The sequence below is a fragment of the Podarcis vaucheri genome (genome assembly GCF_965113315.1).
Source record: "Podarcis vaucheri genome assembly, chromosome: 12".
Classification (NCBI taxonomy): Eukaryota; Metazoa; Chordata; class Lepidosauria; order Squamata; family Lacertidae; genus Podarcis; species Podarcis vaucheri.
In genome coordinates this window covers 63,265,477-63,280,246 of record NC_138750.1, presented here as the reverse complement: position 1 = coordinate 63,280,246, position 14,770 = coordinate 63,265,477, and the positions used below count along the sequence as shown (strand labels likewise).

General features: G+C 52.0%; 1 protein-coding gene across 1 annotated transcript; it reads right to left on the bottom strand.

The window, feature by feature from the left end:
* Positions 1-1,977: 1,977 nt before the first annotated feature.
* LOC309514887 (zinc finger protein 212-like) lies at positions 1,978-13,854 on the bottom strand. Its single transcript, XM_082192329.1, has 6 exons — positions 13,706-13,854; positions 11,249-11,635; positions 8,607-8,733; positions 7,752-7,865; positions 6,901-7,014; positions 1,978-4,689 (listed from the first exon to the last, which is right to left on the bottom strand). The coding sequence occupies exons 1-6, from the start codon at positions 13,727-13,729 to the stop codon at positions 3,323-3,325; spliced, it is 2,133 nt and encodes a 710-aa protein (XP_082048455.1). The 5' UTR covers positions 13,730-13,854; the 3' UTR covers positions 1,978-3,322.
* Between the last annotated feature and the right edge of the window lie 916 nt (positions 13,855-14,770).

Genomic DNA, 14,770 nt, shown 5'->3' with positions numbered 1-14,770 from the left:
GCTACAACATACGACGCTGCCAGGTTCTGCACAGCAGCGCTCAAGATCCATCGGATGATGACCTGCCCCACAAACTAGATTTCATGAACACTCACATCATAGTGCTCTCTAAACTGATAGTTGTAGTCTTTTATATACTAATCTTTTATTCTTCTCCACATCCATTTAATGCTCCTCACCCCTGCTTTAGTTTCTTTTAGATTCTTATAGTCTTTTAGATATACCTTCTCTTTTAATACTTTTTAGCTTTCCAAAATGTTTTACAGATTCTAAATGATTGCACCCCACCCTACTTATTCAGGTCTATGGCCGTAATAAAGATTTGATTGATTGATGATTGATTGCATCAGTTCATTCCATTTCTGAATTACATGTCAAACCAGTTGAACAGGACAAACGTAACAATAGAAGCACATGTAAAACTGTTTCACGCACGCAAACAAGGAAAACAACCTCACATATATGAACCTTACCAAAGCCAGTACTAGGGCTGGACAATATATCATCCAAAACTGGTTTGAAGTCCGTATCGTGATATCGGTTTCATAATATTTGACCTGGCAGTTTATCGCAAATCATGATGTGTGTGTACTATGCAGAAACCACAATGCGGGAAAAACCGTGAAGGCAGTCAGTGCCTCTACACAGCTCCATCCATACATCAGACATTGTGATATATCGGTATATCGCTGGTCTTGGAAGTAAAATACATGAAGATCTCTCCCCATTAAAAAAATTCCTCATCTGGTGCAACTGTAGGCTGGACTCTTCGCCAGCGTTTCAGAAGCAAGCTTCACCTGCTTTCTCCCTACGAGACCTCAAGGAAGGCAAGAACATCCCCTTAAAAAGGTGCTACATATCACGGAAATGTCTCCCCAGCGATCACTCAAGGCCCCCCAGGGTGCCACAGCACACTGGCTGAAAACCACTGCCCTAGCCCAAGTCTGCTTCTGGCCACTGTCTGGAATAGGCTGGGATGGTGCCTACAGAAGGGATGCCCCATTTCGCCTCTTCCTCTTACACAAGGAAGCAGCGGATCCTGTCCTCTATGCTCTGGCTGTGTTTCAGATTGGATTGTTACAGCACTCTCCATGTGGGGCTGCCCTTGAAGACGACTTGGAAACCACACTCGGTCCCAAAGGCAGCAGCCAAATGACTGGCTGGGGTTCCATCTTGATCTCCCATAACCCGTTTTAGAACAGCGGCGCTGGTTGCCGGTTCATTTCTGGGCCCAACTCAAGGTGCACATGCTGGTGTTTAGAGCCCTATACGACTCATGCCCCAAATGCTTCCTATGAACCCTCTTGGACGCTGAGATCAGCAGGCGGGGTCCTCCTGGGAGTCTCTCAGAGGCTCACGGTGGCAGAGGCCCAGAGGGTACAAGGTCTGCCCTAAACTGTGGCGCTCCCTCCCAAAAGAGATGTGCCTGGCCCCTTCCTTGCACAGCTTCCTTGCCCCTTCCTTGCACAGCTTTCAGACCCACCTTATTTCTCTCTTCATGGTTGTCAGCCGTTTTAAACTGTTTTTGATATTGTGTTTTGATGCTGTGAAATCAGGGTGGAGGGCGGGCAATGAATAAACAAGCCCGCCTCGCAATACAGCAAACTCCCCATTTACACACGTCCCGAGTCAAGTGTGACCACAATGGTGCACATTGCCACGAAACTGTAAGCGGCACAAAATGGGGCAAAAATGGCCCCCGAAAGAGCATGGAAATGGCGCATAAACAGCACCTAGCAACCCCAGAGCCTTTGCACTGAATTTGCTGGGGTTTGAGCGGCAATCTAGTAAGTGCTGCTGGTTTTTAAAGGCTTTCCAGAGGTTTAGAGTGTTTTCCAATGCTGTTTCCAATATATGTGTTTTCACTTACATGGAATGTATGACGTTTTAAGGAGGGTTCCAATTGCCTTTCCCTTTCAAAGCAGAAACACGAAAGCTTTAGCCATTATCCAAAGAACCGATTCAAAGGCTTACAAAATCTTTATTAATATCCCCCGTTTTTTGTTTTAAAAAAGCTAAAAGTTAAAATTGCAATTTTTGCACTGAGGCTGCTGAGCAGGAGTGCTAGGCCTCCCAAACACCGTGTGCTTCTTTTAAATATATATTGCAGTCTGTGCAGAAGATTGGGCAAGTTCAGTGGTCTCGACCTGCCCTGGCCTCTTGGACACCTCAGCCCAGTCCTTCTCTAAGACGGCTCCTTCATTACATCTTTGGTTTCTTCTTCGCCTTCTGCAAATCCCCCCGGGCTCTGTCTTGCGACGAATGCTCAGGCTGCCTTTCACGAAACGCGTGCAGCGAAAGAGAGACTCCGAACAGCGGCTGCTCCAGAAATCGTGCAACCTGCTAAATTGGCAGAGGGGCGAAGCAGAGCAGACTTAAAGGACTTAAAACAACCAAAGGATGTGTAAAAGCCCGTGTTTTGTTTTGTTTTTAAAAAAGAAGGAAACGCACCGAAAAGCTAGAGAAAGATTCTGGAGCACAGGGTGATCTAGGCAGGAAAATGGGAGATCAAGGAGTATGGGGTGGGGGGCGTAGACTGTGATCTGGGGAAAGCTATGGGGCAGAGCAGATCCCACCCCCTTCCCTACAACCGCTGCAGTCCATCGTGCCCCACAGAGCTGCCTGGGCCTACTTCTAATGCCCCACCAGTCAGAAGCCTCCTCTCACACTATATTTCTCCGCAGTTTGGGGTACTGGAATGGGTCAGCCCTGATGCACGAACTTCTCTGGTCCGCATTCCTGCCTTTTCTTGTTCTTCAAATCTCCTTTCCGCAGCACCGTTCCCCTTTTGGCGCATCCGTACGACGACCCTATAAAGCAGGCAGGTCGGAGAGAGAGTGTGCAGCTTCTCCAAGGCTGCTGGACACGTGGATCAGAGCTGAGAGCCTACAATGCCTGCCTGCCTCTCTCTGTGGACGTTCACAGGCAGAGGAAGCTGTGAGGCCGCGGAGAAACGATTGGCATCCTTGCTCCACCCACAGTACAGAGACCGAATGACGACTGGACAGGACCGATTCACACAACCACATCTCAGGCATCCTGCTGCCCAAGACTGAACGCTGAGACGGTTCCGGCAACTGCCAGAAAGCGCCAGCACCGGCCAACGTTCTCGATCGTTCCATCTCGCTCTCGAAGCATTTCTGGAATACGAAATGTGGTGGGCAGGGTGCAAAAGCGCTCAGACAGTCGCTCGCCCGCTTGGAGCTTCAGCCCTGGCTGGCGGCGGGAGCGTATGCCAAAGGGAGGTTCGAGGTCATAAACAGGATTCTGGCTTTGCGGTCCGCCTGTCCATTTGGGGGCGCTGTCTGCTTGCAGCGTGCCCTCAGGTCCCGCTGGAAAGGCTGGTGGGGAAGAGAGATTTCTCCAGTGGGGCGTTGTTGCTGCTGCCGCCGGGCGCCAGGGCCTGCTCGGGGCCAGGCATGGGTGTTGCGGGCGCCTGCTCGCCGCCGTGCAGCCGCAGGTGCTGCTTGAGCGACTGTTTGTAGCGGAAGCGCTTCCCACAGTGGAGGCAGGCGTAGGGGTTCTCGCCCGTGTGCATGCGCTGGTGCTCCAGCAGGTACTTCCGGCGGGCGAAGGTCCTAAGGCACTCGGTGCAGCGGTGGCGCCTCTCGCCGTTGGCGTGGCTGGCCTGGTGGCTGACGAAGGCCTTGGCGTGGGGGAAGGTCTGGCCGCACTCGCGGCAGGCGTGCGTCTTGGCGCCGGCCTGGTGGACGCTGCTCTGGTGCTTGACCAGGTGGTGGGCGCGGACGAAGCGCTTGTCGCACTGCCCGCAGCGGTAGGGGCGCTCGCCCGTGTGGATGCGGTAGTGGTTGGTCAGCTTGGACTTCTCGGCAAAGCGCTTCTCGCACTCGGGGCACTGGTAGGGCTTCTCGCCCGTGTGCGTGCGGGTGTGGTCGTCGAGGTGCTGCTTGCGGATGAAGGTCTTGGCGCACTGCGGGCAGTGGAAGGGCCGGGGCCGCTCGCGGTGCGTCTTCAGGTGCACCGCCAGGCTGGACTTGCGGTTGAAGGCCTTGGGGCACTCCGAGCACTGGTGCGGCCGATCGGCGTGGACCGCCTGGTGCCGGGTCAGCTGGCCCTGGTGGCTGAAGCCGCAGCCGCACTCGGCGCAGACGAAGGCGCTCTCGCTCTTGCCCACCGTGTGCGTCCGCTGGTGGATCAGCAGGCTGGTCTTCAGACGGAAGCTTTTGGGGCACAGCGAACAGGTGTGGAGTCTCTCCGCCGCCTGGGTTAACGCCTGGTCCCCAAAGCCGCTTTTGTAGTCTGCGCAGGAACCGTCGGGCTCCGAGATCTGCTGCGGGCCAAGCTCGGCCGTCGCGCCCTCGCTGTACTCCTCACCCCCCGCATGGGCGTCCTGGGGCACGGGGAAGTGCTGCCCGTAGGCCAGGCCGTCGCGGCACTTGCCGCAGGGGAAGGGGTCTCCCTTGGGGCTGGCGTCCGGAGGGGCTGCCGCTTCCGGCCCTTCGCAGCAGCCCCCTGGCCTCGGGGGGCGCTCCTCTTCGGGCCTCTGTGCTGGAGGGGCTGGTTTCTCCCCCTGAGGGCAGCCCTGCCTCTCACAGCCTCCGTCCAGCTTGGGGGCCTGGAAGACGTCTTCGCTGGCCATCCCGGGCAGCAGCGGCCCCTGGGCGGACAGAGGGAGCTTGGGACCCGCCCTCAGATTACGCTCTTCGCGCTTGATCATAGCGCTGTCATCTGGGGGAGACAAAAAAAGGAATAGGCAAGGATTAAGGACCTAAAGGGGAGCCGGCAGGATCAGGCCAGTGGCCCATCTACTCTGGCAACCTGTTCTCACAGCGCCCATCCAAAGGTAAAACCGCAAGCAGGATTCGCACACAAAACCAACCATCTCCCTTCCTGAGGTTTCCAGCAACTGGGATTCAGAAGCGTTGATGCCACCGACTGTAGAGGCTGGGCACAGTCATCGTGGCTAGTAGCCTTCTTCTCCTCCACAAATCTGTTTAATCCATTTTTTAAAGCCCTCCAAGTTGGTGGCTATCAATGTCTCCTGTGGGAGAGAGTTCCAGGGACTGACTATGCGCTATGTGAAGAAGGACTTCATGACGTCTGACCTGAATCTTCCAACACTTAGCTTCCTACGCTAGAGCCAGGCAAAAAAAACCAGGCAACCCCCCCCCAACCCTCATTTGGTACCGAAAAACAGTGAAGTTTTTAATGTGTGACATTTTAATGTATCTTTAATCTTTGTTGGAAGCCGCCCAGCGTGGCCGGGGAGACCCAGCCAGATGGGCGAGGTACAAATAATAAATTATTATTATTATTATTATTATTATTAGAAATATTTTGGAGGGAGCTCAAGAGGTTTTAGTGAACACCCCGTCCTCTTAACAATAATATATTTTTTTTTGGGGGGGGAAGGCTATAACTGAGTGGTTGTGCCCAGGTTTTCATAAAAAAGATCCCTGCAGCATTTTCAGTTAAAATGATCTCGCCAGCGTGTGATAGCAAAAGACCTCTTTAGGGAAGTTTGTGATGTTTGATGTTTTATCATGTATTTAATATTCTGTTGGGAGATGCCCAGAGTGGCTGGGGAAACCGAGTCAGATGGGCGGTATACAAATAATAAAATTATTGCTGTTATTATTACCCTGTGGTGGGAATTCTAGGCAGCCTGCGTGTGAAGAGATGCAAAAAGAGAGTGCATAAAAGGAGATGGTGCGAAGAATCTGATTGGGTGGAGAATCTGTGTTAGGAATGTTTGTGCAGGAAAAACTCAGACTTGAACTGGCTCAGTAAGAGTTAGGGCACCTTGTTCCTGCTGAACTGGGCGCCCAGATTTGACAACGCAGTCCTGCTTTTCCTCTGGGAATGTGACTTAATTTCTACGCATATGTTAAGATAAGGTGAGTGACGGCCTCTATAGAAGCATGTGAAATTCACAGGCAGGTGGACTCCACTTTTCTGGGTACCCCAGAGGCTGCCGCTGTGGCCCCGTGATGTTTCCTTAAATGCCACGATTGGTGTGGTTAATTGAAGAAGATCCACAACATCCTTGTCTGCCTGGAGAATCGAGAACCCGGAAGCCCAGTCCGTTTTCATTTCCTGCTAAGCCTTGGCACAGAACGGCAAGCAGGAGCTGGAATGAACCTGAGCAAAGCCTTGGGCTGGCAGTTCCCCTCCCTCCTCCTTTTCCCCACGTGACTGGGAAGAAGGACTTTGCCAGCTTGTCCTTTTGGTTTCACAGAATATTTGGCCTGCTGTGACCTGGGAAGCAGGCGAGGTTAAACCCTGGTCCGTTTCAAAACAAGACAAGGTCAAGCCCTGGTGAGGTCACCCTGGCTTTCGAAACTAACCGCAGTTTGTTTTAAGCCCCTTTGACAACACGACAAAGCAGCGCGGAAGTGAAACTCAGTGCAAAGTCTTCCTCCCAGCCCAGAAGAAGGGGGAGGGAGGGAAGGGAAGGCTGAGCTGCTGGAAGTTGCAGCCAAAACGTCCGGAGGGCGTCAAGTTGGTCGGCAACAGCTGATCTAAAGCAGCACCGGAATTCCTCTGATTAAGAAAGCGGCTACAATCCAGTTAGTATGGAAAGAGGCGCAGACATAATTTAGATATTACGTAAACAAGGAGGGATATTTTTTTAAAAAATTGAAACAACAGGATAACCTGGAAACCAGATCCCTTTAAGGGCACAGAATCACAGATACAGTGGTACCTCGGTTTACAGACACTTCAGGTTACAGACGCTTCGCATGGTGGCAATGCGGTGGCAGCGGGAGGCCCCACTGGCTACAGTGCTGCTTCAGGTTAAGAACAGTTTCAGGTTAAGAACGGACCTCCGGAACGAATTAAGTACTTAACCCGAGGTACCACTGTACCTAGAATTGTAGAGCTGGAAGTCACCCCAAGGGCAATGTAAGAATCACATCTAATGTTGGGCACACTCACCATAGCCGAGAACTGGGGGGATCTCTCGCTCCAGATCCCATTTCCCTCTCCCGGGAAGCTCTTCCTGCTTAATCCAGGTCAAGAGGTCCTCCTTGGAAGGCAAGGGATCCGCTTCTGGCAACGAGAGCAACAGGCGCATTGCAACAGATGCAGAACACTTGCAAGTTTCAGAGAAAAGCAGCAACGCTGGCGGAAAACTGACCGAGATGCTGGCTAGATTTATGCACGGGCCTTGTTTTCCTTTGAAGGCCCAGATTGGATTTCGGCACCCGGCCACAGAAGATGTGCACCTCCTTTAATCACCCCTGAATATGTCCGCCAGCCCTCTCACTTCTGGGATTAGGCTCCAAGGATTTAACTGGGATTAGGCTCCAAGGATTTGGAGCCAGTGTGGTGTAGTGGTTAAGAGCGGTAGTCTCGTAATCTGGGGAACCGGGTTCGCGTCTCCGCTCCTCCACATGCAGCTGCTGGGTGACCTTGGGCCAGTCACACTTCTCTGAAGTCTCTCAGCCCCACTCACCTCACAGAGTGTTTGTTGTGGGGGAGGAAGGGAAAGGAGAATGTTAGCCGCTTTGAGACTCCTTAAAGGGGGTGAAAGGCGGGATATCAAATCCAAACTCTTCTTCTTCTTCTTCTTCTTTGGGGAATGTACCTTCTGGGCAGGTGTGAGCCCCAGCAGACCTGTATGTGGCCCAGCAGAACTTTAGCTCTACACTCACTGTTTGCATATTTCATTCCCGTTCAGTTTGTTCCCCCACTACCTTTCTGTGCCGTCCGCAAGTGACAGGGCAGGACAGACGCTTTAGCCACGATGGCAAGTCTTTATTACCCACCTTCCAAATTCGACTCACCTGCTCTGGGCTCTACAGGGAAGCCCTTGCCCCCCACAAATTCGTGATCCGCGGCACGGGGAGGCTCCGCTTGTCCCATTGGTGGGAGGATGTCAGCTTTGGAAATGGCAGAGTCTGTTTGGGGAAGCAGATCAGAAAGAAGGTGCTGAAAGTCACTGTCACTGAGGGGAAATCTGACGGACAACAAACCCGGCAGCTCCACTCCTTTTTCCAAGGAATGCCAGCCTCTTTTCCAAAGAACTGGTCTTGCATATGATCTGGGCAGCACAAACAGTAATTGCACTTCGTTGGAGAACAACCCAAAATCCTAACATTAGGCGTTTGGCAACACTCACTCTGCAATGGAGCCATCATGGAGAATTTGAGATTTCGACAAGGACTAGAACCTCCAGGGACTTTTCGTTGGATTTGGCGTTCTTTTACAACACATACAGCAGAACCATCATTTTCAAGACAACCCCCATTACAAGCCTAGCAAATCTGGAACTATATTTGATGCTCTGATAACATTGATAGACTTTACTTGGACTTGGGTTATTTTAACCCATGCAAAGCTCTGCGCATGCTACGTGCCTATTTTGTAGTTAATAATAATAATAATAATAATAATAATAATAATAATAATAATTTTATTATTTATGCCCCAGCCACCCTGGGTGGCTCCCAGCAAAAGAGTAAAAACACGATAAAACATCAAACATAAAAAAACTTCCCTAAACGGGGCTTTATTTTTCATCTCTTAATATCCGTCCATTGCCACGACTTGTTCTCTCTGTTTTGTGAATGTTAGGAAATGAAACGAAATAGAGAACTTTACAAAGAAAAAGGTAAGAGGAAGAAATGCCAGCCGCTTACCCAGGGAGACCAGCGGTTCGTATGTCCCCTTGGTGATATTCCGGTAGAGTTCCTTCTGCCAGTCTTCCAAACTGGCCCACTCCTGGGGGGAGAAGTTTGCTGCGTCGTCATCAAAGGTCACAGGAACCTAAAATCAGAGCCGCCCGTGACTCAGAAATGCTGACCAAGGCCTCCATCACGGCTGCCATCATAAGAAGATGAAAAGAGCCCTGCTGGATGAGGCCACGGGTCCATACACTCCAGCATCCTGTTCTCACACAGGTAGTCCATAAGCAGGATCCGTGCAGGAAAGCCCTCTCCCCTCCTGTGGTTTCCAGAGGCAGTGCTGCTCCCAGCAGGGAAGGCAGAACACCTGGAATACCTGAAAGATCGCCTCCTTCCCTACAGACCCTCTTGGGGGCCAAATCTGCAGGGTATGTGTGTGTGTGTGCTCTCTTTGGGGTGGCCCAGGAGAACAGAGAGGGCCTTCTCTGTAGCAGCCCCCAAGTTGTGGAACTCCCTCCCCAGAGGTGCATCTGGTGCCTTCATAGTGCAGCTTTCGGTGGATGCTGGAGACGCACTCCTTGACCCTAGCCTCTGACCCTTCGGGTGTATGTTTTCAGGACCCACCTTGCTTTCACGATTCTTCTTACACCGTGTTTAATATTGTGTTCCAATATTAATGATGCTTTTAAATGGTTGTGACCTGTCCTGGGACCTTGGGGCGAAGGGCGGGTAATAAATTCTAACAATAGCAATAATAATAGTACAGTGGTACCTTGGGTTAAGTACTGAATTCATTCTGGAGGTCCGTACTTAACCTGAAACAGTTCTTAACCTGAAGCAACACTTTAGCTAATGGGACCTCCTGCTGCTGCCATGCCGCCGGAGCACAATTTCTGTTCTCATCCTGAAGCAAAGTTCTTAACCTGAAGCACTATTTCTGGGTTAGCGGAGTCTGTAACCTGAAGCGTATGTAACCCGAGGTACCACTGTAATAGCAACACGGGCATCAGGCTGGCGCCTTTGCTCTGTATGTTTTTCGGTGCCTCTAAAACATTTCTGTTTAGACCATCCTACCCGGATGTGAGTCTCGATCTGTTTTTAGTCTGTTCCTATTTCAACTCATCAAACGCTGTAAATTGTTGTCATTAATTTTTCTTAGTGATAGTTTTATTGTTTTCCCTCTTTTGTAAACTGCTTTGAGGGTGGCTTGTTTGTTTCTTTTTAACCATCAAGCGGTATATAAACTTTATGACACAGAAAACAGAGCAACATAGCACCTCCATGTATAGGTCCATCAGCACACAGCCAGCCCAAAGGGGTCCATCAGGTTCCTAGACCTGTTCTGTTCACCACACGCATTCTGCAGAGGCAGGCTACAATAGCTGGTCGCCGTTTAAATATTTTTAGCTGCATCTTCCAGTCCGACGCCAACCGGAAGGAGAGCTATTCAGCGGACAAATAAGACCCATGTGGCACTTCAAAAACAAAGGCTTTTGTGGGTTAATCTAGTGGTTAAAGTGATTATTGTCTGTGATGCACTTTTAATGGATAAAAATTCCTGGACGGGCCGCCCTTCCTCTCCTGGGCCTGCTGTTTGGGGCATGGTGGGGTTGAGAGTGGCTCTCTTTGCCGGCAAGTCTTTTGCGAGTGGAAACCTGAGCTCCTGGGACAACGGCACACACGCCAGGGACCAAAGATTCCTGCATTGCAGGGGGTTGTACTAAATGACCCTTGTGGTCCCTTCCAAATCTACCTTTCTAGGATTCTTTGATTCATAGGCGTCTTGTTTTATAATAATAACAACAATTTATTATTTATACCCCGTCCATCTGGCTGGGTTTCCCCAGCCACTCTGGGCGGCTCCCAACAGAATATTCATAATAAAAAAGAGACAAAATCAAACATTAAAAGCTTCCCCAAACAGGGCTGCCTTCAGATGTCTTCTAAAAGTCAGATAGCTGTTTATTTCCTTGACATTGTGATGGGAGGGCTTTCCACAGGGCAGGTGCCACTACTAAGAAGGCCCTCTGCCTGGTTCCCTGTAACTTGGCTTCTCACAGCAAGGGAACCGCCAGAAGGCTCTCAGAGCTGGACTTCAGTGACCGGGCAGAACAATGGGGGTGGAGATGCTCCTTCAGGTCTACTGGACCGAGGCTGTTTAGGGCTTTAAAGGTCAACACCAACACTTTGAATTGTGCTCGGAAATGTACTGGGAGCCAATGAAAGTCTTTCAAGACCAGTGTTATGTGGTCTCGGCGGCCGCTCCCAGTCACCAGTCTAGCTGCCGCATTCTGGATTAGTTGCAGTTTCCAGGTCACCTTCAAAGGTAGCCCCATGTAGAGCGCATGGCAGTGGTCCAAGCGGGAGATAACCAGAGCATGCGCCACTCTGGCGAGACAGTCTGCGGGCAGGGAGGGTCTCATCCTGCGTACCAGATGGAGCTGGCAGACATCTGCCCTGGACACAGAATTGACCTGCGCCTCTATGGACATATGTGAGTCCAGAATGACTCCCAGGCTGCACACCTGCTCCTTCAGAGGCACGTTACCCCATTCAGGACCAGGGAGTCTCCACACCTGCCCCCCGTCCCCCCAAAACAGTACTATCCCCTTGGTGACCCTTTTCTGAACCTCATTTCTTTCATATTTCTTTCTTACCTTGGGGATTTCTCCCTTTGGTCCCAAGGGGAGCCTCAGGATCCAGAAGTTTCGGTTCTTGAGCAGGTTCTCCATGTTCTCCAGCCTCCTCTGGAGCAGGCCGTACTCCTGGATGAGGGTCCCCAGGGCGGCCACGTGGTTGCTGAACTCCAGCTCGGTCTTCTCGCACTCGAAGATCTTCTTCTCGGCTGTGGCCGTCCGGCCTTCCAGGTTGAGGAGCCGCGTGGCATAGGAGTCCACCTTCCTCTCCACGGCTTGGATGGCAGCCACGACGGTCCAGAGCGAGATCTCGGCCGTCGGGTAGATCTCCCTCTCGGCGGCTTGGTCAAAGAGGGCCGGAGGCTGGAAGGAGGCCGGGTGTTGCGGCTCCACCTCCCATTCCCAAGCCTGCGGGCAAGAAGGGGGTCAGACCAGAGCAAGGGTGCTCGCGAAGGAGTGGGGGGCAGCTGGAGAAAGAGAGGCGAGAGGGAGGGAAAAGGGAGAAGGAAGCGGAAAGACAGAGTGTCAGGAAGAAGGGGGAGACACAGAGGCAAGACGAGGCAGAGGGGGGCGTTTCACGGCGACAGAATCACTGTGACATCTGCTTGGCATGAAGAACTGGAGTCACAATGGCAACGATTTCCTTTAGCCCACAGCATTAAGAAAGAGGAAGCCAACTTTAATCTATTGTCATTTTAACTTTTTGTATGCCTTAGATTATTGTTAATTTTTCTCTGCTATATAGTGGTTCCTCGGGTTAAGAACTTAATTCGTTCCGGAGGTCCGTTCTTAACCTGAAACTGTTCTTTACCTGAAGCACCACTTTAGCTAATGGGGCATCCTGCTGCCGCCGTGCGATTTCTGTTCTCATCCTGAAGCAAAGTTCTTAACCCGAGGTACTATTTTTGGGTTAGCGGAGTCTGTAACCTGCAGCGTCTGTAACCTGCAGCGTCTGTAACCTGAGGTACCACTGTATAATTATATTGCTTCTGAAGTTAATGTCCTGGGCCGTGCTCTATATACTCTCTATGTCTATGGATCTTTTTTTTTTAAAAAAAGGGGGGGTAAAGGACCCCTGACAGTTAAGTCCAGTCACAGACGACTCTAGGGTTGTGGCGCTCATCTCGCTTCACTGACTGAGGGAGCCGGCGTTTGTCCGCAGACAGTTTTTTCGGGTCATGTGGCCAGCATGACTAAGCCGCTTCTGGCGAATCAGAGCAGTGCACGGAAACGCCGTTGCCTTCCCGCCAGAGCGGTACCTATTGATCTACTTGCACTGGTGTGCTTTTGAACTGCTAAGTTGGCAGGAGCTGGGACCGAGCAACGGGAGCTCACCCTGTAACGAGGATTCGAACTGCCAACCTTCTGATCAGCAAGCCCAATTTATGGTATTTTAATAGTTTATTAGTTGAGCATTGGCCAAAAGAGGGATCAAGTTTCTCACATGAGCAAGCAGACTAGATTCAGGGCTGTATATCCTCTGGGGAGATGAGAGAGCCAGTGGTGGAGTAGTGGAGAGAGTGTCTGACTAGGATCTGGGTTCAAATCCCTGCACTTTGGCTGTGTAGCTCACCGGACGTGACCTCGGGGGCCAGTCACTGCCTCTCCGCCTAACCTGCCTCTAAGTGGTGTCATGAGGAGACACTCTGTTTTTTTGGGGGAGGGGGGAATATGCCCATCACAAGAGAGGCAGTGTGGTGCAATGGCTAGGGTAGGGAAGACCTGGGTTCAAATTAATCCCCTGCTTTGGCTGTGCAGCTCGCTGTCTGTGACCTTGGGAGCCATTCGCTGCTGCTCTCAGCCCGACCTACTTCACAGAGCTGTTGTGGGGGTAAAAAGTGGGGAGAACCACGGCCACCCCCTTGAGCTCTGTGTGTGTGTGTGTGTAGGGAAGAGAGAAAGGTGGGAGATCAGTGCAAAAGAGTGAATAAAAATAGGTAGGTCCTGGGGCTGAAAGGCTGAAACCTCGCCTTTCTCTCAAACCTCAGCCCCCCTGCACCCCAAAACACATGAAGGGGGGAGAAGGTGGTTCCTTGCCTCCCTTTCACCCCTCCCCACCTCAGAGCACCAACCAGCCCCCCTCCTTGCATGAAGCCAATTCCTAGGGGGCTGAGCTCTCTTTGCCCCCCCATAAGAAAATATTTGAGGGTACCAGCCCCCCCCAAAAAAGTTGATCGCCATTGCCATTCAAATGGGGTGTGATCGATTATGCGGGGCGGGGCTTGCCTGGACCCCCCAATATTTTATTCCAGTTGGCACCTGTGGACCCCCCCAAAAAAGGGTGCAGCGAGGGGGGGCAGCCCCCCAAATCCATCTGGGCTCCAGTGTCCCCCCCCAAAAAAACCCCCACACCTGGGGAAATCTTTTGCAGGTCCTCCTCCCCCCCCCCACTTTTAAATAGTGACCAGCCGGGGGGGTGTCTTTTAAAGGCCCCTCCCCTTCTTCCCACCCGGGCAGCGCAGGGTTAACCCCTCTCACCTGGGCAGGAGTCCACTCAGCCATGGCCGGCGCCCGCTAGGTGAAGCCACTGCGCATGCGCGCCCCCTCCCCAGCCAACTGGTCCCGAAGCGAGAAGGTCCTTCTCTCTCTCGCTCTCCGGTCCTTCTTCGCGCAGAGCACGCATGCGCGCGGGCGCGGGCCGAGTTCTCCGCCCCCAGGTCGCGCGGCAGCGCCACCCAGAGGCTGGAGGAGCGCCTGGCCCGAGATGCTACAGCGCAGAAGCGGGAATCCTGGAAAAGGGCTACCCAAGGGTCATCCAGTCCAACCCGCTGCAGTGCAGGAATCTCAGCTCAAGCAGGGATGGCCAACTCCCAAGAGACTGCGATCTACTCACAGAGTTAAAAACTGGCAGTGATCTTCCCCCTTTTGGGGGGTTCAGGTCAAAGTTGTTGAGCTTTTTCAGGGAGGTGGTAAAATGTTTGAGCTTTTCTTAGGGGAGCCACAGTTGTTCAGCTTCTTTGGTGGGAGCCAATGATCTACCGGTGATCTACCGCAGACGTCCAGCGATCTACCTGTTGGCTAAGCCTGAGCTAAAGCACCCCTGACAGATGGCCGTCTAGCCTCTGCTTAGAAACCTCCAAGGAAGGGGATTCCAGTCGCCCAAGATGACCCAGGGTCTGGGAACTAAGCCTGATGAGGAACAGTTGAAGGAGCCCTGGGTACATTTAGCCTAGGGATACCAGACGTTCCTGGTTCCCAGGGACAGTCCCCAGATTTGGAAATCTGTCCCTGGGAAATGTGGCAGCGGCAGCCTCATCAGCCCAGAGCCAGCCTGGTAGCACAGTTGGCTCTGGCGGGCTTCAGGAGCTGCTCGCTGCCGTGGCGCCCGCCATTTTTCCTCGCTGAAAGTCCCCATATGACGTGTCTTGTGCACATATGATGTGTCTTGTGCGATCTCCTGCCCCCTTCCCCTTTTGTTTTGACTGATCAGGGAAGGCTCGGGAGTCGCAGGTGGGCGGCTGATGCCCAGTTTTTAAAAACTCTGTGCATTTATGTTTCTTTTTTTATATATAACATATTTATTAAAAAAAATTGGATATAAGA

Bases quoted from the DNA above. Each gene is read 5' to 3' on its own strand.
- LOC309514887 (XM_082192329.1), bottom strand. From the start codon at position 13,729: ATGGCTGAGTGGACTCCTGCCCAG. The intron at 8,734-11,248 runs GTAAGAAAGAAA...CTCTGATTTTAG, and splicing joins CAAAGGGAGAAATCCCCAAG to GTTCCTGTGACCTTTGATGA. The intron at 4,690-6,900 runs GTGAGTGTGCCC...TGTCTCCCCCAG, and splicing joins CCCCCCAGTTCTCGGCTATG to ATGACAGCGCTATGATCAAG.